Consider the following 26,987-nt stretch of genomic DNA (forward strand, 5'->3'; position numbering starts at 1 on the left):
CAGATTCTGATTCATTTTATGGCGACAAAGACCAATGAAAATTTCAAGCTTTTGTCTTTAATATTCCATTCATGTTAAATCATTGCATCAGGCCTGAAAGTGGGTTGACCGACCTTGTTTTAATGATCTTGATATATTTGATATGAAGTTACATTTCACAGCAATTATTATAAATGTTACACAAATCAGAGAAGGTTAACAGTTTCACAGTTTCCACACATCTGTCTTTTGTTTTTCAGGGATGTGTCTGGATGTGTTTCAGTTTCTTTGGTGATGACTTGTATCACAGTTTAGGTTATTGAGAAAAGGCTGCTGGTCACATGAGAGCAGATTTTGACAGATTGTATGGTTATACCTCTGTTTTGTGAACACACGACCCATAAAAGCCAGTGGCCTACCAGTTTGAGATTCCCTGCTGTTTTTTGCTGTGCTTCAGTTCATTTCATGGTGCTCTTACGGCCTTTAAGATCGCTGAACAAATATCAGGTCTTTGTGATGAAAGTCTTGTTTTTCTTTTCCTCTTTTATTAGCTCATTTTTAAGAACAAGATCATGTTAACAGGATTCCAATAGCTGGGGTTATGAATTGTTGATCTTTTAGTTAGTGGTAGTACTGTGATGGAGACATCATTATTTAGTTATGAATAGACAGGCTTGTATCCCTTTGGCTTAAATGAGTTTCCTTTTGTGGCATATGCTAAGCTCCTTGGTTTTGGTGGTAAGGGGAAAATGAGGGGTCACTACCTCACAACCACCTCACAGAGACACAAACTCTTAGTCATGAGACCCTAGCAATGAGAAAGCTCTCACCCAATAAGGCACCCTGTAGGGAAAGCCCTGGCCCAATAAAAAGGTTCCCTGAGGTAAGGCTAGGGGATTACCATCCCAAGGCTACGGATAGAGCTCCAGGTTTAGGGAGGGGGACATTGGCTGAGGCGTAGGGCCGCTCGGTTGCTATGGCCGGCAGTCTCCTTTAAATGGTTGCTATGAGGCAGGTATCAAACATGCGAGAGTTGCACACAGTCACGGTCATGGAGGGTATTAAATGGCAACAATGAGACAGTTATTCTCTAATAATCCATCCTGCTGAGTGCAAGTTATTCTTCAGTAATCAAGAGCTGAGGAGCAAGTGGAATGGAGCTGTGATCATAAGAGTGTGGGGCTGCACAGAGGTAGACTCCAGGGACACACTACATCTGCTCGGACACACAAACTTTATTTTTCAGTCGCTCATTCTGATAATTTAGCTGTCTCGCTACCCCCATGCTCAGAGAGACACTGTAGGGACAAGGTGTGGCTGTGGCCCCTTGGGGGGGGGCAGGTCATCTACTTATCTGTAGGTATGTTGGAAGCTTGGCTGTTTTGGAAGATACTGAACCCCTGGTTGATCTACAACACATTAACTGGAGCGTGAACGTTAGATAGAAAAGCACATAGGCATAGGAAAAAAAAGGTGGTTGTATGAATGGGTGTAAGAGGCAAGTTGTATAAAGCGCTTTGAGTACTCCAGTAGAGTAGAAAAGCACTATATAGGAACCAGTCCATTTACCAGTTAGTCCCAGTGCTGGTCCCATGCCTGGATAAATGAGGGTTACATCAGGAAGGGCTTTTGGCATTAAAGCTGTGCTAAATCAAAACATATTCCCCAAATATATAGCGAATCCTCAGGAAATATGGAACAGCTGAAAGCACCTTCATGTATATTAAAATAACTATCATACAAACTGATCTAAGTAGCAACACATTGTGTATTCTAAGAGGTAAACTTTCTTTTTTTTCAAGTAGTATCTGGTAGCTTTGACCATGAGACTGGTTTCAGTTCCTTCACAAAAAGCTGTCAATCAGCAGCTTTTCAGTGATTATTATTGATACCTAAAACATTTTGCTGCTGACTGTCCTCTGTTATTCTTCCTGGTTTGAAGTTTCTAACAGTCTTTTTCTGTGTCTAGATTTAAATCTGAGTGGCCACATTTTCATCGCTCTGATCTAAGGCAAAAGCACCTGGATATGGGATGTAGGAAGATGCCTGTTTAGCAACAACACCCATAACTGAAAATAAAAATAAATAAATTTTAAACTAGGACTAGTTTGTATTTATAGAGAAGCTTACTAAAATTTCATGGATATACTCCCAATAAACTACATGATGCATGGGCAATATTTGGCAAAAGAACTAAAAGTTCCATAAGCAGTTCATTGTTTTCATAAGGGGATTTTATGAAAATACTCTTGATATTGCTACAGTGTTTCAGATGTCCCTGTGATCTCAGGCTTCTACCGTTGTATCTGTATACACACACATATATATATATGTATGTATTAGGGCTGCACGATATTAGGAAAACCTGCGATGTGCGATAACTGTGATCAATATTGCGATAACGATATGACTTGCGATAAAATAAATAGCAAAAAAACCCCAAAACGAATACATAATTTCCGTTTTACTGCAACAGTTTTATTTAAAGAAAGCTGCTGTATTAGCAGTGTAACAACAAAGTGCACTTTAACATTGAAACATTGCCCCCATAAAAAAAATTTCTGTGTCCATTTTTATTTTTCAATACCGAACTATCATAAAACACATAAGTACATATAGAAATAATAATCTTTTTCTATTTCTTTTTTATAGCATACACAAAACATAAATGAGATGAATACCTATATACATGAATACCCCCCGCTCTCTCCCAATAATGAAAAGATAAATATTTTACAGAGAAAATGAATTACCCCCCCCCAAAAAAAGAGAAAAAAAAAAAAAAAAAAAAAAAAACAACAATAAAATATTAATGCATTTCCTTATAGTTTAATATTAACATTAACATCTGCTAGCCTCCTAAAATAAGGTCTTAACATTAATCAATATTAATATAAATCTTAACCAACAATAGTAACAATATTTGTGTTAGTGATTACTTGCTCTTCGTCGAAACCAATTAATAATGCTGGGATATCTTTTTAAATAGAGTATTTTTATAAGGTAAAACAACCACTGCCAGGAATAGCAGAAAAATTTGTACATCGTCCTATGGTGGATTACAGAGAGATATCTCGTGCTGGTACCTTTTCTAAGTATTTAAGTAATGGTTTCCAGTAAGTAAAAAATCTATCAGATGAGCCTCTGATGGAGAATTTTATCTTCTCCAATTTTAAGAGTCCTAAGATATCCTGTAGCCAGACTTTAATTAATGGTGGGTGAGATGATTTCCACAACAACAAAATTCTTTTTCTAGCAATGAGAGAAGCAAAGGCAATAATGTTATTTTGAATAGCTGTAGTTTGAAGGTTGTTTGGTGGTTTGCCGAATATAGCGATATGTGGAGTCGGAGTCAATTTTATACTCAATATATCCGAGATTATTTTGAAGAATTGATGCCAAAATTCAGATAGCCTAGGGCACGCCCAGAACATATGGGTAAGATTGCAAGGTATTTGTGAGCATCTGTTACACTTATCATCAAATTTATCTGGGTATAATTTTGACAGTTTTTCTTTACTGTAGTGTAATCTGTGGAAAACTTTAAATTGTATTAATGAAAGTCTGGCACAGCTAGAAGATGAGTTAATGGCCCTTACCGCTCCCTTCCAGAACAACTCAGAAAAACTTATATGAAGTTCTGACTCCCATTTCATCTTGGTCCTGTATAAAAGAGATTCACTAGGTGAAAAAGTTAGTTTATAAAGGTAAGAAATATGACCCTTTAGCAAAGTTTTGGCTCTGAGAACCAAATCTATTCCACTGGAAGTTGGGATTTGTGGGAATAAGGTTGAACATTTCTTTGCAAAGTTTCGCAACTGGAAGTACCGAAACAAATCAGATTTATTAAGATTAAAGTGAGTAACTAATTCATTAAAACTTGCAAAAACATCGTTTACGTATAAGTCACCTAGAGTACCAAGTCCTTTATGTTCTAAAACAGAGAATCTTAAATCCATCTTTGCTGGCACAAATAAGTGATTGTTGCAGATCGGGGTTGCGAGAGGGAGGCTAAGCCAACCAAAGTGGCGTCTTATTTGTGACCAAATTTTTAATGTTTCGGTGACAACTGGATTGGAAGACCGGCTTAGTAGGGATGATTGTGAGGTATCACATGCTAAAGCACGTAATGACGAAGAACAGGAGGCCGTTTCACTCTGGCATCAATTAGTATGGGGAGACGTACACCACAATAATATATTATACATATTAGATGCCCAATAATACCCAGTTAAATTAGGCAGTCCTAATCCTCCAGCTGATCTATCCCTATAAAGAAGCAAGCGACTAGCCCTTGGACGTTTACCGGCCCAAATGAATGATGATATAGCGTCATTTATAGCTCTGAAAAATGATTTAGGCAGATAAATAGGCAAACTTTGAAATACATATAGATATCTAGATAATACATTCATTTTAATAATTTGGATCCTACCAGCTAAAGACAGCGGTAGGTAGTTCCATCTTTGGAGGTCAGACTTAACTTTCATTGTAAGTAAAGTAATATTCTGTTCCCGCATTACTCTCAGAGATCGTGAGATTGCAATTCCAAGATATTTAAACCCCAAATTAGCCATTTTAAAGGGTATAGTTTGTGTAGGTATCTCCGCAGCCATTTGATCGACTGGAAAGTATTCGCTTTTGGAGATGTTAAGCTTATATCCTGATAAATGTCCGAAAGAATCTAATACTGATAAAATGTGTGGGATATTTAGTAGAGGATCATTCACATAAAGAAGCAAATCATCTGCATAGAGCGACACTTTATGTTTTATACCCCATCTATCAATCCCTCCTAATCCTTTCACCTTTTTTAAAGCTACTGAGAGTGGTTCAATCACTAATGCAAATAATAACGGGGAGAGTGGGCACCCCTGTCTTGTCCCCCGAGAAAGTGGAAATGGAGTGGAACGTTGATTATTTGTACAGACAGAGGCGCAAGGAGAAGAGTAGAGTAATTTGACCAATGAAACAAAATTATTATTAAAACCAAATTTTCTTAAAGAGAAAAAGAGAAATGCCCATTCCACTCTATCGAAGGCTTTCTCGGCGTCAAGAGATATTATGGCTTCTGGAACGTTAGTGGATGATGGAGAGAGAATAACACCAAGAAGTCTTCTTATGTTAGAGTATGAACGTCTTCCTTTTATAAATCCCGTCTGGTCCTCTGAAATAATTGAGGGCATAATCGATTCTAGTCGTCGGGCTAGGATTCTTGCAAGAATTTTAATGTCTACTGGGAGGAGTGATATTGGCCGATAGGATGTGCAGCTCAGTGGGTCTCTGCCTTTTTTAAAAATTAAGGAAATAGTGGCTTGCATGAGTGTAGGTGGCAGAGTTCCTTGTTCGAACGAATAATTAAACATTTCCAGTAGAAGTGGGGCTAACTGATCTGAGAAAACTTTATAAAACTCGACCGGGTAGCCATCCGGACCTGGCGATTTACCGCTATTCATTGATTGTATTGAATCTTTAATTTCTGAAATTGTAATAGGGGCGTCTAACTTTAAGTTATTTTCAGATGAAACTTTAGGTAGATCCAATTTTTCAAAAAAAGAGTTTAATTGACTTTCATCTATGAAAGATTCTGATTTATAAAGTTGAACAAAGAAAGATCTGAAAGTATCATTAATTTTATCTGGATCTGAAGATACTGAGCCTAAATCATCAGTAATCTGTATAATTTGATTTGACGCGGTTTTAGTCTTCAGTTGCTGTGCCAGGAGACGGCCAGCTTTATCACCATGTTCATATACTAACCCTCGAGAACGGAGGAGAAGTTATTCAGCTTCTGAAGTAAGAAGAATGTCTAGTTCTGTTTGAAGTCTTATTCTCTCTTTATAAAGATCAGGTGTATTTGTAAGAGAGATAGAATTGTCTATCTCTTTTATGGCCTTCTCCAACTCTTTCTGTTGTGATCTACGTATTTTATTAGAATAAGATGTAAAAGAGATAATTTTACCTCTAATATAGGCTTTTAAAGTGTCCCATAGGATGGATGGGGAAGTTTCATTATTTTCATTAGTTTCACAAAAAAAAGTAATCGACTCAGAAATGTATTTACAAAAGTTGGTCTCCGCCAGCAAGAGAGGATTTAGCTTCCAATATCTAAATCTCTTTGGCTTCATTGTAAAATGAAGATCTAATACTACTGTGGCATGATCTGATACCGTTATTGGTAGATACTGAGTAGATACAATCTCAGAAATAAGCTTTTTATCTATCAGAAAATAATCTATTCGCGAAAATGTACGATGCACATGAGAAAAAAAAGAGTATTGTTTTACAGTTGGATGAGCGAAACGCCATGGGTCAACAAAGCCGTATTGGTTCATAAATGTAACAAAAGCCTGGGACATTTTCGACGCAGATGAACGAGGGTTAGATTTATCTAATGATGGATCAATAACACAGTTCATATCTCCTCCCATTATTAAAAGGTGAGAATTTAAATAAAAAAAATTTCTGAGGCTTGAATTCTGAAAGACATCCTTCCCGGTCTCTATACAACAACAACAACAACAATCTTTATTTATAGAGCACATTTAAAAACCAACGGTATGCCAAAGTGCTTAACATAAAACAAGGAGATAACACAAGTATAATCAGGGTCATAAAAATGTAAAAATGTAAAATTATGTTCACAGGAAAATGCCACCAATACACAATGGCGATATGACATACACAGCGCAAATAAAAGCATAATAGGAAAATTAATAGAATAAATCTATGCAAACAAGGCCAGCATTAACCGGTAGAAAAAGCAAGATTAAACAAATACGTTTTAAGCCGTGATTTAAAAGATTGAATAGAATCAGACGCCCGGATGCCAATCGGAAGGTTGTTCCACAACTCTGGTGCAGCCAGGGCAAACGCTCGGTCACCTCTAGACTTCAGCCGAGATCTAGGCTGCACCAACAGTAACTGTGAAGATGATCTTAAAACCCTAGCAGGAACATATGAGTTTAGGAGTTCCTTAAGATAGCTCGGTGCTGTGTTATTAGTGATTTTAAAAGTAAACAGCAGAATTTTAAATTGGATGCGGTATTTCACGGTATTTCACTATAATTAGTTTTAAATAAACATAACTTAAATTATACTGCAAATGATCTCAATGCAGTTGTTCATCATTTTACCACTCACCAAGGAGTTATGATGTAAGTCAAAACTGGAGAGGAAACTTTACTGTAGTGCTTGTGTAGTTTTCAGCTTGGCTCAGTTCAAACATGACGGTCTTGCGGCATGTTTCGTACATTTGTGGAATGGCGACATGGGAAAAGTAGTTTTGTGAGGGGATGCGGTATCTCCGGTCCACTTTATGTAGCAGACTGGTGAAGCCCTCTCTGCTAACTGTATTTATAGGCATCATGTCTTTAGCCAAGAAATGTGTAATGGCCTCCGTTATTTCTTTGTAGCGCTTTGACGTTTTCTCATAAGGAGTTCCACTTGAAAAACTCGGATACAGAGACGGCTGTTGGACTGCTGTTTTTTAGCCACGAGTTCATAGTCAGTAGCGTTCTCGTCATGCGTCTCGCTCTCAGCCATTACAACTCTGACTCGTTGCTGCAGCGTTGTTCGCTCCCTGCCTACGTAGGAGGCGGGACTCTAATCCATTTGATTGGTTAATGCCGTGAAGGGCTCTATTTGACTGGTCAAACGTGTAAAGGGGTTTCTTTGATTGGTAAATTCTTTAAAGCACGTGTGTAAACATTCTAAGGTACCCAATTATCGCAGTTTACGCAGTCTTTTGCGATGGGCCCATCGCACAGGCTGATATCGCGATGACAATAAATTTTTGATTTATTGTGCAGGCCTAATATGTATGTATGTATGTATGTGTGTATGTATGTATGTATATATATATATATATATATACACATATATATATATATATATATATATACACACACATATATATATATATATATATATACACACACATATATATATATATATATATATACACACACATATATATATATATATATACACACACACATATATATATATATATATATATATATATGTATATAGTAATAAAATTATATTAATTATACATATATATACATACATATATATACATATATATATATATATATGTATATATATGTGTGTGTATTATATACATTGCATATGTAATCGCACATCTGTTTATAACATCTCTTCTAGTTCCACGTTGAACTTCAGACAATATTCTTTCTGCTTAAACTTCCACAAAGTAATCTTTGGGTCTTGATTCTTTTTGTTAATTTTTAGTTTTTTTTGTTAATTCTTTTTGATGCCCCAAATCATTATTGTCTCTTATCATTAACAGAAATAAGAATAGCTTATTACTGTGAAGCACTTTGTGGTTTTTATCCTGTGAAAAGTGCTATATAAATAAATTGATTTGATTTGATTTTGATTTAGTCACCCTACATTCAACCATCTAAAACTGCCTAGCAACATTCTTCCCTGACATCACATGTTGGGTTGCAGCTTCTGCATAAACCATGAAAAAAATAGACTAAACATAGTCCATGGCATGTTCCTGCACTCATATATTTCTCCCTTCTCTTCCCGTCACCTACACGTCCACTGAAATCCATTCTCGTCACCTCTCTCTCTTATCTGTGCATGCTCTCTACCACTTCATCCAACTTACTCCAGAATAAGTCTTTCTCTTCTAACATGCAATTGATAACATTCAGTATGACTCCTTTGATTCCCAGCTTCAAACTCAATTTCTTCTTCATCTGCTCAACACTTTTCATTTATTCTATTCCTCTTCCTATGTTCACTACGGTAGAATAGTTTGAATTCCCCTCTGATGTCCCTGTGTTTCAAATTTTTACCCTCACATATACACTCATAATCTTCTTTCTCTCTCACAACCTCAAAACATGTGTTCTCCTCCTCTTCCTCCAACTCCTCTGTCTTCAGCCAACAGTAGCACAGTTTCCACCGGCACCATCCTGGCTAACAGCACTGGTGACAGTCGTTGTTAACCTGGGCCACGCCCAATACAGTATGGACATTTTGTTGGTGATCTTCATGTTTAATCTGGCAAAGTTCTTATGTTGGATGCCTTTCCTGATGCAGTCCTCTGCATTTATCCATGCTTAGGACTGGCACTAAGAATGCTCTAGCTTGACGGCCCATTGTGGGTTTATTAAAGCGATGACAGATGTGGAGTGAGCCGTAGCTTTTTTTTTTTTTTTTTTCCAATATATTTTTATTGATTTTATAATTGGACAGTATACAACAACCACCTTCAAGAGAACACAATAGAAGGTGGACAGCAAATCAACAAGGTGGTAATACAGCATATATAAATGTTAAAACAGAGTACATTTCACTTAAGTTTATCCATCAGGCTAATGACTGGTTGCCAAATCTTATAAAACACTCTTTCTCGGTTAGACAAGGTAAACCTGATTTTCTCCAGATGGAGTACATTTCCAAATTCTCTCAACCACATTTCGAAGGTAGGAGGTTTATCAGACTTCCAGCAGAGAAGTATCAGCTTCCTAGCCACAAGTGTAGTCATTGACACAACCTGCGTCTCTGTCTTGTCCCTTGCCCATCCCGGTTCAGACACCCCGAACAATGCTGCAAAGGGGGTACATGGGACCTCCCTGCCAATGGCTTTGGTCAGAAAATCAAACAGATGATTCCAAAAAAGCTGTAGTTTTCGGCATTGAAAGAAAAGGTGAGATAAAGTTCCTCGATCACTTGAACACTTAACACAGAGGGCTGAAACGTTCTTATATATTTTTTCCACTTTAGTGGGAGAAAAATGCAACCTATACACAACCTTAAATTGGATCAGATTATGTCTAGCATTTATAGAACTACAATATATGTTCTTAATGCACTCCTGCCAAACATCATCAGTAACATCCACCCCCAGTTCTTCCTGCCACTGCTCCCTAAAAGTATCAGATGAAGGACTGTATATATCTAGTAAGGCCCTGTAAAAGCGAGACACAGCACCTCCAGTGTAGGGCTCAACTGACACGAAGCTGTCAAGCACTGAGTTTCGAGGAATCAAATCATATTGTGGAACAGATGCTTTGATGAAATGTCTCAACTGTAAAAATCTGAAAAAATGTGAATTAGGAAGATTAAATTTCACCCTCAATTGCTGAAAAGATGGAAAATGTCCATCAATGTAAATATCTTTGAGAGAACAAATCCCTCTTCCTTGCCATGTCACAAACGTGATGTCCTCCAGCCCAGGTCTGAAGGCATGATTGTTACAAATTGGAGCATCCAGATACATTTTAGGAGCCTTTACTGTGCCCAATAGTTGGTTCCAGACCTTAATTGAATTTTGAATTACAGGATTTCTGCCATATAGTGTACTCTTCACTTTTATCGGGCTATTAAGCAGGGCTGGAAGACAAGTTTGTCTACAAGACAGGTGTTCCATCATCAACCATGAAGGCTGTCCTTCCAAATCAGCACCTGGAGTACACCTTCGCCAAAATGAAAAAATATTTAAGTTTGCAGCCATATAATATAATCTAAAATTTGGGAGTCCAAGGCCACCACAAGTCTTATGTTTAACAAGATGTTTTTTGGAAATTCTAGGAACCTTACCCGACCACACAAAGGAGGATACAATAGAATCCAGCTTTTTAAAATATGACTGGGGAATGCACACTGGGATTGACTGAAAGAGGTACAAAAATCTGGGCAAAACTACCATTTTGATGGCATTAATCCGCCCCACCATGGAAATTGGCAATGTGATCCAAAACTCAATATTCTTCTCCAACTGATTAACTTTTCAATCCCAATTTTGCTTTAAAAGTTGTGACACCTTACGTGTGACTGTGATACCGAGACATTCAAACTTATCTAGCGCTATTCTAAATGGAGTATTATGCAGATAAGCCATGTCCACCCCATCCGACAGAGGCATAAGTTCACTTTTCGTCCAATTTATCTTATACCCTGAGAGAGAGCCAAATTCGTCAATAAGCTGCAATAGTGGACTGATCGAGGTCTTAGGTTTTGATATGAATAAAACGACGTCATCAGCATAAGCAGAGAACTTATGAGGAATACCCTGATGTATAATCGGTAGTATATCAGAACTTAGCCGTATACGAGCTGCTAAAGGTTCTAGGGCCAGGGCAAAAATAAAAGGAGAAATGGGATCTCCCTGTCGCGTGGCCCTGTGCAATCGAAAAGGGTTTGATACATCATTATTAGTCCTTACCGAGGCCATAGGTCCTTTGTACAAAATTCTAATCCAATTGATAAAAGAATCACCAAATCCAAATTTGGATAATACAGTAAACATATACGGCCACTCGACCTGATCAAAAGCTTTTTCAGCATCCAAAGCTATTACCACAGAGTCATCTGAACACCTAGCAGGACTATATATGAGATTAAATAATCTACGCAAATTAAAATAAATGTAGCTGTTTGATGTGGATGTATAAGTTTAGCAATATGATCTTTAAAGCGGTTTGATAAAACTTTTGTTAATATCTTGGTCTCAACAGAAAGGAGAGATATAGGCCGATAGGACGAGACAGACATAGGATCGCGATCTTTTTTAAGAATCAATGAGATTACACCATGATACAATGAACCTGGCAAAGAGCCAGACACTTTTGAATAGTTAAACATACGCAAAATCAGAGGGGCTAGCAATGAGGTGTAAGCTTTATAAAACTCCGCTCCAAAACCATCTGGCCCAGGGGCCTTATTATTTGACATCTGTTGAATAGCTGTCCTAATCTCATCTAATGTGAAGTCCGCCTCCAAATCTGCAACTGCGTCATCATCTAATTTTGGGAGATTACACTTTTCCAGAAAGTCCTCAATCAATGACTGACTCGCAGAACTTTTAGAGCTATAAAGATTACATTTACCACTCCTTCATCATCTCCTTATGCTTTCCTTCTTTACTAGATCAATATGCTTGTGCGCTCTGGGCTCAGAGTTTCGTCGTGGTGCTGGTGTGTTGGATATCAGGTTTGAGTCTCCGTTCCAGCTCTTCACCTGTGGCTATGATACCTTTATTCGACTGTGGGACCTTCGACTCTGCCCAAGGTATGCCACCATTTTTCTCTTGCTAGGTTTGGTTTTAAAGTCAGTGTTTCTCTGGAGTTTGTTTCCTAAAAAGTTGTGTTGCTGTATAAATTTAAAGAAACACTGAGTTCAGTGAATCATAAATTGGTTGAACTGGTGTGATTCCAGTTAGAGACACAGAGACCCAAGTCCTCTTTGGGGTTCCATCAGGAAATCTTGCTTAAAACTCTGCCAAGTCAAACATGGATTGCTATCCGCTAGAAAAGCTTCATCTTTGATGGTGCTTTAACAATGTTAAAAATGCCAATTCGACTGGGTCAAAGCCAACACTGCAGTTCTTGTGTAGTAATTCTGTCCTGCCATGGTGTGCATCTATCAGAACTGGTCCAAGGAACAAACAGTAGTGAACCAGCAACAGGGTCATTGGCATCCAAGGCATATTGATGCATATGGGGACCGAAGATTGGCCCTTGTCGGCTAATCGAATCGACAAGCTCCTGTAGCTCAAACTGCAGAAAAAGTTAAAGCTGGTTTAGAATGGAAGGTGTCAGAATACACACTGCAGTGCAGTTTGTTGTATATGGACTGCATAGCTGCAGACCACAGGGTGCACATGCTGACCCCTGTTCACTGTCAAAAGCACCAACAATGGGCACGTGAGTATCAAAACTGGAGCAATGGAAGAAGATGGCGTAGTCTAAAGAATCACATTTTCTTTTATGTCACGTGGATGGCAAGATACATGTGTGTGAGACTTTCCTGGGGAACACCTGGAATCAGGATGCCCTTTGAGAACAACTCTGCTAAGGCAGAGTGATGCTTTGGGCATTGTTCTGTTGGGAAACCTTAGGTCCTGCTATCCATATTATTTTGACTATTTTGACTACTACAGCACAGCTACTGAAGTCTAGTGGAGTCCAATCCTCGATGGGTCAATGCTGTTTTGACTGGAAAAGGGGGCTCAACACAATATTAGGCAGGGGGTCATAATGTAAGCCTGATTCATGCATATTGCAGATGATGAAATATTCAAAGTTTTTGGAATTGACAAACAAATTTGACAAACCTCTGCCTATCTTTACTTTTGAGGAAAGCTGGCTCATATAGACGGTCTCTTTTATATTCAGTCATGTTACCAGCCTGTTACCAAAACTAAACCTAATTAAGCTGCAAATTGTTCTTCTTGGTGTTTTGTTTTGTTTTTGTTTTTTTGAGACATACTGCTGCCATATTTTCATGAAATGGCAAAATTCATCTCCTCTCAGTTTTGGAAATCATTGCATTCAGCTTTTAGTTTACACTTTGCACAGTGTCTCAACTGTTTTTGGAATTATGGAAAACGCTTTTTTAACTGGTGGTCCAGCCATTGTGTGAGATGGTGAATGTATAATTTGATTTTAAATATTGACACACTACACTGTGGTTCCTCTGCTGTATAGTGCTACATTAACTTTGTGCTTGAGACCAGTAGCTCTGTCTCCGTACACTGATTAATATTTTAGCTGGATTAAATTATGGACAGTTTGTTGGATTGGTTGTCACAACATATCCTTAAAATCTGACCCACTCAGGATGTATAAACCTGTATGCTGTGCAATTACTATAATCCTTAAGCAGTATCCATCTTACTTTTAGAGGGATACAGCATATAATTTACATATTTATTAGCAGCATGTATTGGAAGACAAATGTGGCATTGCCTTTCACTGTCCCTTAAGAATTATGAATGTCATAAAGAAGAAAATACACCACAAGAGGACATTGACATTCTTACTTTACCTGAAATTAAATCATCTCTGCTCAGCCTTGCCAGTAGCTAGTGAATAGTCAATTAGTTGACTATTAGTTAATACCATCACCCCGGAAGGTGAAGGTCCTTCGTTCAAAGACAGCCTGGGTTCTTTCTGTATGGAGTTTACACGTTCCCATGCATGGGCTCTGAGTCTGCATGCCTCCTTCCACAATTCAAAGACATGAATGGGGTTGAGTTTAATTGGTGATTTAAAAAATGCTGTAGATGTGAGTGTGATGGTTGTCAGTCTCTAGGCGTTAGCCCTGAGATACACTGGCGACCTGTGCAGAATGTACTCTGTCTTTAGTCCTACGACAGCAGGCTCCGCCCCCCTCCTCCCACAACCTCTGAGTGGATAAGAAGAAGAAAATAGATTCATGCGGTATGTGCATTACAAACTGCCATCAAAGTTGGAATGCTTGCATGAAGTTGGCACAATTTCTTTGAAGCAGGGGATGCTCTTACAGAAAGGCAAACACGCCTCGCACCAATTCTCTCCGATCAGTGTAAAGTCACAGATCAGCAGTTTGTCCGCAGTGCGTACTCATAAATCACGAGATACAAGCTGCAGTCATTGTCAATGTTAGACCGACATGCCCTCAGAGACAGAATACACTTTGCTATGAGATGAAATAAGCGCAGGTTTCAGCGACAATAGATGACTGCGGCCACAAGATGGCAGTAGTGTAAAAGCTGGATGCACATATTGACATCCGAGGGGCTTTATGACAGCGCTGTCTTAGATGAAAAGAGACAGATCGCTTAATTTGGAACATTTTATATCTATTTTTAGAGTTTAAAACAAACACTGCTTGCATGCTTGTCCTGACCTAACACCATTATTTTATGACCAGTGCAGGCAGCTAACCAGCAATTCTGTATATAATGGCATTATTTTGGATCAAAAGGGTTATAAGGAGTTTCAGTCTCTGTTTCTCAGGGATCAGTCAAGTAAGACAAATCTGATCTGATTGGCAGATCTCTCTAGGGACTATAAAAGAAGTTGGGTTTGGAGAATGGCTGGCACAAGAGGGGGTCCCTCTTTAGATATCAATAATTCATATGCACAAACCTAACAAGACTTAAAAGACTTCTGTGGCCATGCTGAAGCTGCACTTTGTCTGAGGTTCAGCGGAAAATGCACTGTGATCAAACAAGAAATAAAACAAAAGAACAAAACTAATACACATTTTACATGATCCCTTATAAGATCCAGTGTGGAATCAGTGGCCCTCAGTTACTAACAGTGCATACACACACATATCTGCATAAATCATCCTTACAAATTTCATACGGAAATCATCCTCATATTCTTCAGTATCTTCATACTTGGACTTGTTTGTACCTTACGAAAAAAATAAAATGCAATTGCCTCTGACCATGTGTGCCAACAAATGAAGGTCTGGTCATTTTAGGAAATTTAAAATAACTATAATCATTTCTATCACTCCTAAGCCTGGTTGAACAGGGAGGTTTGGAATGGCATCCAGCGTACAGACTTGGCCATATCAAATATCAAATGGACTAACATTTACCACGGTTCTTATATAGCGCTTTTCTGTTCTATGTGAGCGCTCAAAGCACATGCACAACATGCCTCATTCACCCATTCATGGAAGCATCCTATGCTTTTGTGTTTGTATCTAACATTCATATACATTCACACTCCAATGGTTGCCTTTGGGAATAACTTATCTTGCCCAAGAATATTTGGCATGCAGACTGGAGCAGCCAGGGATTGAACCACCAACCTTCCGATTAGTAGATGACCTGCTTTACCTGTTCTCCTGTGGTCAAGCCACCCCTACATCATATTGGTTTATGGACTATGACTAGTAAGAGAGAGAGCTGGTTGACATGAGGAGAGAAGTAAGATTGTGTGTGCACAAGACCAGGTGGAGGAGACCTGGGGCCTGTTCTTCGTACCTCGCTAAGTAAGTTAGCCGGATTTGAATGTTGACGATTTGGCGTGATCTTGGATCGTTCGGTTCTCCGAAGCTCATCTGGGACTTGCTGTCATAGCAACAGATCCGTAAGCGTAAACCTGCTCGGGAGCAGGTTTACTTTATGTAAACAGGATTAGATCGCGGCCTCTCAGGTATGTCCGCTGCAGTTATATGAAAGCAAGAGCGATATTTCGCCACTGTTTTACCATAAATAAATATTATCAATGTAACTAAAGATAATGTATTTGATGCTTTTATTGATTTCATACAGATACATACAGGTCATTTCCGAAAAAAAGGGAAATGTACTATTAATCATTCTATTACATGTAGTAGATCATGTCAGATGTAATTCATATTTTAGAGTAGTAATAGTAAATTACTACGTGTAATCAAGATGAGAGACCACGGCTAAAAAAGCGAAGGTGGATTTGGGAAGTCTGTCGCAGCCATGTCCTGTCCGTTTGTACGCGAGCAAGGAAGGTGCAAGATTGATAAGGAGAGTTTACAGAATTTAGCGTATATTGCGGGATAGACAGGATCCTTTAGCTCAGCGCGACAGTGTGCTCATAGAGAGATATCGATTCTCCCGTGAGGGTATTATTTACTTTCTCTCTCTCTCTCTCTCTCTCTCTCTCTCTCCCTATATATATATATATATATATATACTTACTGTACTGTATATACTTACTCCCGACTTACTGTGCATGCTTCAGTCACCCCTTGCATGGGAACAGGTAAAAGTGATGGAGTGTTATGTCAAACTACACACAAAAAAACCCACAATGTCAATAAATGTCACAGTACAAAAAGGGGTGTGACGAGGGGGTGCAGGACCACCACCTGTCTTTATTTGCTCTGCCCTTTTCTTGGTTGCTGTTATAAACAAACAAACAGATTATTTCAGGGTCTCTTGTCATAGACTAAAAGCAATATAAGTGATAAATATTACCATTCTGTAGAATATTCTTATATTTCACTTTTACGTTTTCCCATGTTCTAGTGGGTCCTGTTGTGGCTCTAATGTGAAAGAGGATATGATGTAATATAATATAATGTGGTATAATATAATATCACATGATATAATGTAATATCATGGATCACTTACGAGTTTAATTTGTCAGCAACTTTCTGCCAGCCCTCTCTCCTTGCTTTTGCAGCCTTTGCAGTGTTCCCCTGCGTTTTAATTAAACTCTGAAACTCCTGATATCCCTCAATCAAGAGTTCTTGCTCTGCTGCCGTAAAATACTGAGCGCGCTCCTTCGACATCTTCGCCGACCAATCACAGGGTTGCCGATCAATGTTTCTACTATCGATGCGTAGCCCCTTTTAAGCCACCCAGTGATCTCAGATTACTTCATCCAGCTGTACTAATCGTCAACAACAGGTGTGTTCGGAGAACCGGATTAGCGAGCTCAAAGTTAGCGCGATGATTTGATCTTGGATGTGTCATTTGATCTTGGATGTAGTAAGCGAGGTACGAAGAACGGGCCCCAGGAAGAGCATGTGAATAGTGTTGTGTAGATAATGAGAGTGTTAGACAGGATCATGAGTTTGAATCTGAAAGTCAAAGGGGTTGAATGTTGAATGTTTTCAGTGCATATGCACCCCAGGTTGGATGTCAGAAAAGAAAGTGCAGTGAGCTGGTTCAAGTTGGTTCAAGTGGTAGAGGGGAGGGATTGGTGACTGGAGCAGACGTTAATAGTCATGTAGGTGAAGAGGAGGTACTGGGTAGGAATGGTGTTGAGGAGAGAAATACCTGTAATACCTACAGCATGTTCTAATCGCTCTAATAGGATATTCAATTCAATTCAATTTTATTTATATAGCGCCAAATCACAACAAAAGTCGCCTCAAGGCGCTTTATATTGTACAGTAGATAGCACAATAATAAATACAGAGAAAAACCCAACAATCATATGACCCCCTATGAGCAAGCACTTTGGCGACAGTGGGAAGGAAAAACTCCCTTTTAACAGGAAGAAACCTCCGGCAGAACCAGGCTCAGGGAGGGGCGGGGCCATCTGCTGTGATTGGTTGGGGTGAAAGAAGGGAGACAGGATAAAGACATGCTGTGGAAGAGAGACAGAGATTAATAACAGATATGATTCGATGCAGAGAGGTCTGTTAACACATAGTGAGTGAGAAAGGTGACTGGAAAGGAAAAACTCAATGCATCATGGGAATCCCCGGCAGCCTATGTCTATTGCAGCATAACTAAGGGAGGATTCAGGGTCACCTGGTCCAGCCCTAACTATATGCTTTAGCAATATAGTTAGGGCTTGTCAATAATCTCACTGAGGGGATTCATGCCTATGCTTGATGGTCCCCATAACCACTTAAGGGCAAGCTAGAATAGACACATTATCAGTAAGTAAAGTTGCCTTGAGGAAAGTTGAGAAGCAAGACATGTAAAATTAAAAAAAGAGCCAGTTTTTTACTCATTTGACCTCAAATTTATCTTTATCATTATTCACCTGAAGATCCTAAACATTCAGGATATTTCGCAGTGCCTCCGATATCTTCCCAGTGTGTGCTGCCTTCTGTCTGTATAGGGTCATAAGTCATGGTGTGTGTCTGTCAAGTTCAGCATAGAACTGATTCCATAGGTTGATGTTTGTGACTCGGTAGACCTCCACACTTGATTGAGAAATCTTATTTTTAAAGACGAATTTCCCAATTTGAGTGCAGTCTACTTGTAAATGTTGTTCTATTAACATTTTTAAGAATGGGTACTGAACCTTTGCAGCACTACCTGTATCACAAAGCTGAAATATATTTATTTATTTATTTAATTATTCATTTAATTTTAGAAAGAGGGGCAATACATATTAATGAACATTTTAATAAATGTAAATATGCCAGATTATAGCCTTGGGCTAATTTCCATCTGCAGACCCTCTGGCAGGTTGGTGTTAAACACAATATATTTTTCAGCCTTCATTTGTTCCATTGAGTTCCATGAAAATTTACCTTTTCAACATAGTTCAGTGTGATAAGGATGTGTCGTGATTAAAAAAACAATTTTCTTCCAACCTACAAATTGTAGGTTACAAATATTTTATGGGCTCGCAGAGAGGAGCCCAAAGTGGACCACCTTGGAAAAATGGTCAATTATGGTAAGGATGGTTGTGTTACCTGATGAAGGTTGGAGGCCAGTGACAGAGTCCAAGGCGATGTGAGACCTCGGCCTCTTTGCAGGTCGATTCAGGCCAGCGGGACGAGTATTTGGCACCTTGTGTTGTCCGCAAACCGAGCAAACCGCTACATATTCATGTGTGTCTCTCACTAAAGGCCAACAAAACAGATGCTGGAGAAACTGACGTGTGATTCTTACCTGGGTGGCAGGCAAATCTGGCTGTGTGAGCCCAGTGGATGACCTTGCCTCAGACCCCCGTGGGAACCATCTGGCCTGAAGGGCGTTCGGCTGCTTGTCAGTATGCCAGATTCTTGTAGTCAGTCCAAAATTAACATGGGACCACTTCCCTCCAGCCAATGCCACTTGCTGGGAAAGGACCACCCCACGCCTCAGTCAGAGGCGTCCACTTCCACCATGAAGAGTTTGTTGAGGTCCACTTGAACCAGGATAGAAGCGGAGGAGAACAGCTGGTTGAAAGCCTATTGAGCAGAGGGAGACCACTGAAACAACACTTCAGGAGCGGCAAGTTGTGTGAGGGATGTTACCACTTTGACAAAGTCTCTGATAAACCGCCTGTAAAAGTTTGTGAATCCCTCAACCTCTGCAGCTCCTTCCAATTCTTCGGCTTGGGTCACTTCAAGCCGAAGCTGCCCCTGCTCCACTATGAAATCCCGGAAGGACACTCTTTGCATGTGGACTTCACATTTTTGGCTGGAAACCTTGTCAAAAACAGCAACAATTTAGCCAAAAAGTCATTATATGTGATATCAGGATGCGTTCTCAGTACCACTTGTGCCTACTTCAGCACTCGCCCCGCTTCCATGACAAACTCTGATCCCAACTCCTGGTGAAGAAACACACATTTATCAACAAGGCAATCCAAACACACAGAAAGTTTTCATAAGCTATCCACCGCTGTACTGACGAGTAAACTCAACGATCCAGCGTCGAGTGAAGCTCAGCCACACAATTAAGTAGGGAGGCTGCTGACGATGACAATCAGCTGTAGCTGGCAAAGGATGGTGAGCAGCAGGTGTAGCTGGCTTCAGCACAGGAACACTTCCAGGTCAGATGACACTTGAAACCGGACTTCCGGAAACACACACACACACACATCATCACAAAGAAACACACAAACAGGGAAATAGGAGACCGGGAGAGGAGCCGAAACAAAAACAAAACACAACACATGAACACAACAGGCAGGTCGACTGGCGAGGACTGGCAGACCATGACAAAACTTAATACAGTCCCGATCAAAGGTTTAAGACCATTTTAAAAAAATTGCAAAAAATCATATTTTCCATGTTTGGATCTTAACAAGTTTCCAAGTCGAGCTTCAACATGCAAAAAAAAAAAGAAATGGGACAAAACATCTTTCTGAGCATGCAGTTTATTGAAAACAATGCTTCAACTGAAACAGGCTGTAGTACCTGTAGATAATATTAGCAGCTCGTAATGGAGCCATTGTGACCAAATAATTTCCTTTGGGGTTAATAAAGTATTTCTGATTGTGATTTCTCTTGTTTATGTGTCTCACTTTCAGAATCCAGTAGGTCAGCTCCCCATAGAGGTTAGCTCTGTGTGTGTGCGTGCACACTTCCTTACACCAATGTCTGTCCTGGTGTCGCTCCATCACTTATTGATGAGGCTGCACTAATGGAGGATTGATGTCTATTGACAGAAAAAACTTATCCCCACAGCATATAAGCCTTGCTCTGCTGCTTAACAACCCAAGAACACACCTTTGACACACTTGTGTCCAATTGTGTTTACATCACTTGTGAGGTTATTACTCAGACTTGCATTGTTAATTTCAGGATATTAAATTAAGAATTTAACGTTGACAAATTCATGTTTATTATATCCTGGCATTAAATATATGAGCTGTGCTAACAGGTCTGTCTGTGTAACTTGAAAAATGCACATGAACACATGAATTTAGAGAAATGGAAAGAAATAATTAGTTCCACAAGGACTGTGATGTGCCACAAATTTTAGACACCCACCATGTTCGACTTTGTTGTTTAACTTCATCCTAAGTTTTCAAATGTTGGCAAAGATGAAGAAGGGAAGACTATGACTCCAATCGGACTCTTTTCACCATGTCATGTTTGCTTACTGCGACGTTATTCTAGTTAAATGATTGTTTTTGGATAACAACAAGTTGGGACAAAGCCCAAACAACAACTTTGACGTGAGGTTGTTAAGATATGGTCCTAAGTTTTAGTCTGCTTCATAATCACTGAATTTTATTGGCTGGCTCATCATACGGTGCTTTGAAGTTAGTACAAGAAATCCAACAGTATATCATTTTTGAAAAATGGTACATATGATTTAAACGCTGTGGGCACTAACACACCTCAGCAAGCTTGTCAAAAGGTTTGACACGTTTTTGCCATATTTTGGGACAAGCAGAGAATCTGACATGAAGAGTAAGCTACAATTATGCTCTTATAAATCCACAGTTTACAAACATATATACTTATATTTACAAGTCATACAAATTATTATATTAACAAATTTGATAATAATAATATTTCTTTCATATCAGTATGCATTAAGTCTCATCCTTTCTTACAGGAAGTGTGCAATGGAGTGGGAGGAGCCTCATGATAGCGCGCTGTACTGCATCCAGACAGATGGAAATCACATGATAGCCAGCGGTTCCTCATATTATGGTGTTGTACGTCTTTGGGACAAACGGCGGACTGAATGTCTGCAGGTAAGTACAGAAAAAGGGCTGAACTGAAATATACCAAACACAGTATCTTACATGCCTAAAAGATTTCTTTAGAAGAACACAAAAACTATTCATTTATCCCAAAAGTTGGGCAATTATGTGTTACAGCAATCAACAAAGTTTAAAGAAAAGTGACTTTTTTATTCAATAAAACTAAATATTACACAATAAAAAGGTTAAAATGAATGTAGGTGTAGAAAGTTTTCAGCTGCATGTCCATATGTGGTGGAGGAGGTGGTGAGGATTCATTAATTCTACACAGTCATTTGGAGGACCTCTTTGTCAGATGATTGAGGAATTATCTAACAAATGAATTTCAATACTCAGGCCACAGGAACACCTCCACACAGCAACATGTCCAGGATCTGATGTGATAGAATATAAATGTCAGCCGTGGCACTCGATGCTGTTCTTTACATCTGGAGTTTTGTCTTTTCTGCAGTTTTTCCAGTTGAGCTCGGACCCTGTGAGCAGCCCGGTGTACTGCCTGAGGTTCAACAGCTCTCACCTGTATGCAGCCTTGGCCACTGCTGTGCATTCGCTGGACTTCAGACAGAATGGCACCCACATTAGATGATACACACAGACGCTGCTTTTAGTTTCATCATTTCCATAAATATAATATCTATTTTCTCAATGAATATTGCAAATGTGGAATAAAATAAGATAAAATGAAAGAGCACATGACTCTATTCTTTTGACACTGGTGTCAAATCGGTCAGTTAGACAAAGTGCTGTTGCCTGTCAAGTGAGTGGTGTAGAGGGTGGTTAGGATTACTCATGATGAAGAACAAGTGGCTTCAGTGTTCACTGACTTCCTCCAAGTGTCTGGTTTGCAGCCAATCACAGAGCCAGTGTTCCTAATCATGTATTCAGCCTGTTGGTGTCATCACGTATCAAAGGATGTGATCAGGAGGTAGAGCAGGTCACCTAGTAGTAGGAAGGTTGATGGATCGATCGGGTAGAGTAGAAACGTGCTATACAAGAACCAGTCCATTTACTAGGTCTGATGCTGCTTTCCAGCAGAGTGGCCACAACTGACAAATCAGAAAACCCGGGCACTGTAGCAACATTACTGCATTGACAAAATCTGTTGAAAGAGAGTTCCTGCCATAATCTTAACCCTAAACAGACAAAATAATATACGCATGTGCCTCTCCCTCAGTCACATGTATAGTGGTGCCAGATCACACTGGGCTCCACGTTTGGCAAACCTACAGTGCAGTGCTTGTTGAAGTACACCACATGTGAGCAGCTGGACTTTGGGTTTGTGTCATCAGTCCTGAACTGGCTCTGGCTTCTGAGTCACAGGTGGAATTACAAATCCACAGTGGTTTACAAAATAAATCATATTTTATATATATATTATAGTATATATATATATATATATATTATAGTATATATATATATATATATATATATATATATACACACATATTAAATATTATTTAAATAACTGAACAGTTTACTATATACATTGATTACAAGTAATTTAAAATACTTTTTTAGCAACTACTTAGTCTCTCATTAGTTTTTTAATAAATAGTTCATGGCATTTACTGTCCATAGTACAGATTCTACATTAGATTTATAACTATTTCAAAATTTAAGAAAGTTGGTTATTGTTACCTTTAGCCCTCATTTTCACTATAATACATTTCAGTGATCAGATTACGATTCAATTCAGTTTTATTTATATCGTCCCAAATCACAACAACAGTCGCCTCAAGACACTTTATATTGTACTCTACAATAATACAAAGAAACCACAGAAAATCCTAACAATCATATGACCCCCTATGAGCCAGCGCTTTGGCGACAGTGAGAAGGAAAATCTTCTTTTTAACAGAAAAAAACCAACAGAACCAGGCTCAGGGAGGGGCGGGGCCATCTGCGTCGAACGGTTTGGGGTGAGAGAAGGAAGACAGGATAAAGACATGCTGTGGAAGAGAGACAGAGATTAATAACTAACAATTCAATGCAAAGTGCTATATAAATACATGGCGAGTGAAAAAAGTGACTTAAGAAGAAACACCCAGTGCATCATGGGAATCCCCGGCAGCCTACGTCTACTGCAGCATAACTAAGGGAGGATTCAGGGTCACCTGGTCCAGCCCTAACTATATGCTTTAGCAAAAAGGGAAGTTTGAAGCCTAATCTTGAAAGTAGAGATAGTGTCTGTCTCCCGAATCCAAACTGGAAGCTGGTTCCACAGAAGAGGGGCCTGAAAACTGAAGGCTCTGCCTCCCATTCTACTTTTAAATACTCTAGGAACAGCAAGTAGGCCTGCAGAGCGAGAGCGAAGTGCTCTAATAGGGTGATATGGTACTACAAGGTCATTAAGATAAGATGGGGCCTGATTATTTAAGACCTTGTATGTGAGGAGCAGGATTTTGAATTCTGGATTTAACAGGAAGCCAATGAAGGGAAGCCAAAACAGGAGAAATCCGCTCTCTCTTTCTAGTCCCTGTCAGTACTCTTGCTGCAGCATTTTGGATCAGCTGAAGGCTTTTCAGGGAGTTTTTAGGACATCCTGATAATAAAGAATTACAGTAGTCCAGCCTGGAAGTAATAAATGCATGAACTAGTTTTTCAGCGTCACTCTGAGACAGGATATTTCTAACTTTAGAGATGTTGCACAAATGGAAGAAATGGATCACCCTATTACAGCACTTCGCTCTCGCTCTGCAGGCCTACTTGTTGTTCCTAGAGTATTTAAAAGTAGAATGGGAGGCAGAGCCTTCAGTTTTCAGGCCCCTCTTCTGTGGAACCAGCTTCCAGTTTGGATTCGGGAGACAGACACTATCTCTACTTTCAAGATTAGGCTTAAAACGTTCCTTTTTGCTAAAGCATATAGTTAGGGCTGGACCAGGTGACCCTGAATCCTCCCTTAGTTATGCTGCAGTAGACGTAGGCTGCCGGGGATTCCCATGATGCACTGAGTTTTTCCTTTCCAGTCACCTTTCTCACTCACTATGTGTTAACAGACCTCTCTGCATTGAATCATATCTGTTATTAATCTCTGTCTCTCTTCCACAGCATGTCTTTATCCTGTTTTCCTTCTTTCACCCCAACCGGTCGCAGCAGATGGCCCCGCCCCTCCCTGAGCCTGGTTCTGCCGGAGGTTTCTTCCTGTTAAAAGGGAGTTTTTCCTTCCCACTGTCGCCAAAGTGCTTGCTCATAGGGGGTCATATGATTGTTGGGTTTTTCTCTCTATTTATTATTGTACGATCTACTGTACAATATAAAGCGCCTTGAGGCGCCTGTTTTTGTGATTTGGCGCTATATAAATAAAATTGAATTGAATTGAATTGAACTGAATTGAACTGAATTTAACTCTGCACAGGAATGAATCCCCTCAGTGAGATCACTGGCTACAGTTACCGACTATGCATTGGATCATCAGCTACTTCCTCTATATGGATGACATCAAGCTGTATGCCAAGAGTGAACAAGAAATTGATTCACTGACCCACACTAATAGTATCTACAGCAACAACATCAGAATCTCATTCAGACAGGGGAAGTGTAGTCAGATGGTAACAAAGAGAGGGAAGGTAATCAGAACTGAGTGGATTGTACTACCAGAAGGCAACTTTGCAGACATCAAAGACATCTAGTATCTGGGAATCCCACAGGCAATTGGGACCATGAGCTACAGCCACCAAATACCTGCAGAGAGTAAGGTAAGTCCTGAGGAGTCAGCTGAATGGGAAGAACAAGATTTGGACAATCAACCCCTACACCCTGTATCGACCCCTACACCCGATCAGGGTTTAGATAAGCTGCTGGGATAATCAGCTGGCCAAAGGAGGAGATAGAAGCCACTGACATCAAGACAAGGAAGGATGGAGGACTCCAAGCTAGAGTTGGATGTCTCAAGACCGGTCTTGGTCTCGAGACCACTTTTACATGGTCTTGGTCTCGTCTTGGTCTCGACAGACTTTTGTCTTGGTCTCGTCTTGGTCTCGACAGACTTTTGTCTTGGTCTTGTCTTGGTCTCGATGGACTTTGGTCTCGGTCTTGGTCTCGCTGTCTCGGTCTTGCTTTCTCATATCGACATAGTGTTCGGGAGATTTGGAGTCAACCATCGGCGGAGTGGGGGGGTGGCTTACTGGGCTTAAGCCCAGGTAATTTTTTCAGAAGCATGGGGTCTTTTGGAGTGTAATTTGTTTCATAGTTAGATGCCTGACTGACAACTGTATAAAACAAAAACTACACACAATATTCGAAGCACATAGCGCACCGTCGTAAATTCCCCCTAATTTTGGTATGATCCGAGCTCAGGCACTAGGCGACTGAGCACAGCACTTACACCTGTGAGTGAAAGGAGAGAAGCTGCTGCCTGCGAGTTTGCTGCAGAAAGAGGAGAGCTTAAGTTTGACCAGGTACCAAAGCAAATCATTCGTACTGTACAAATAATGTAAATATGACGGTGTATCACAAAAGATTGATATCAAACTGATCACTTGACCCATATTACGTTACTTGCTCTTCGAGTGAATCAACAAATGGCGAAATGAAAAGCCGAACAACAACAATGCTGTTTTACCCTCCACGGCTAAACAAACTCTCTAAATCGGTTTCCATTGTGTACTGATGAACACAACAATGGACATAAGGAGCTTCTTTCAAAGAAAAAACTCAGGTTCAGTATATTTCTATGCAAAAACACGAGGAATTTCATTACACAGCAGTATATTCACAGTTGAAACTGGATGTTTACAAACACTTTAGGGAGAAAACATAAAAACATTTTTTTTTTTTTACTGTTAAACATCAATTTAAAGTAAACTTGTTTTGTTTTAGATAAATATTGAAATATCTTTTGAATTAGTTAAATGTCAGAATAAAGCGAGAGAGAGCTGTCTATTTTTTATCACTTTCATCAAATCTAGGAGTACATATACACTAAGTTTTTTGTTAATTAATAATAAAACTCCAGACGATTCCATTCTGAGCTGAAGAAGCTTCTGATAGGTTAGTAGAGTCCATGTGAGTAAATTGGTGGCACACCTGTGGATGCATATAAGGCAAAACACAGAGCCTGTTTCTTTGAAATGGGAAAATCAAGAAATGTCAACCGAAACACCAGCAAAAGAATTGTGGAGCTCCATAAGTGTGGCTCAATTTTGAATACAATTTGGTGCCATTTGCAATTAAGAAATACAGATAGTTTCTCTCTTTACTCTTAAAGTTAACAAATATGTTTTTATATTTATCAATCTAAAAAAATAAACATTTAGTCTGATTTGATGTTACAATTAAAAAGTGTGTTTTTATCTGAAGAGTATGTAAATATCTGGTTTCAACTGTATATTTGATGATGTTGGTGTTTGGCTTGATTGTCAGCAC

The 26,987-nt window shown here is 39.4% G+C and overlaps 1 protein-coding gene across 1 annotated transcript in view; it reads left to right on the plus strand.

Annotated features, from left to right (window-relative positions):
* Positions 1-22,312, plus strand: part of fbxw4 (F-box and WD repeat domain containing 4) — a 56,724-nt gene extending 34,412 nt beyond the window's left edge. The window contains exons 7-9 of the mRNA XM_003456673.5: positions 11,893-12,033; positions 21,473-21,614; positions 22,075-22,312. Of these exons, the coding sequence (XP_003456721.1) occupies positions 11,893-12,033; positions 21,473-21,614; positions 22,075-22,209 (418 nt within the window). The 3' untranslated portion in view covers positions 22,210-22,312. The remainder of the gene's footprint in view (positions 1-11,892; positions 12,034-21,472; positions 21,615-22,074) is intronic.
* Positions 22,313-26,987: the final 4,675 nt, after the last annotated feature.

Source organism: Oreochromis niloticus, linkage group LG13 (assembly GCF_001858045.2).
Source record: "Oreochromis niloticus isolate F11D_XX linkage group LG13, O_niloticus_UMD_NMBU, whole genome shotgun sequence".
Classification (NCBI taxonomy): domain Eukaryota; kingdom Metazoa; phylum Chordata; class Actinopteri; order Cichliformes; family Cichlidae; genus Oreochromis; species Oreochromis niloticus.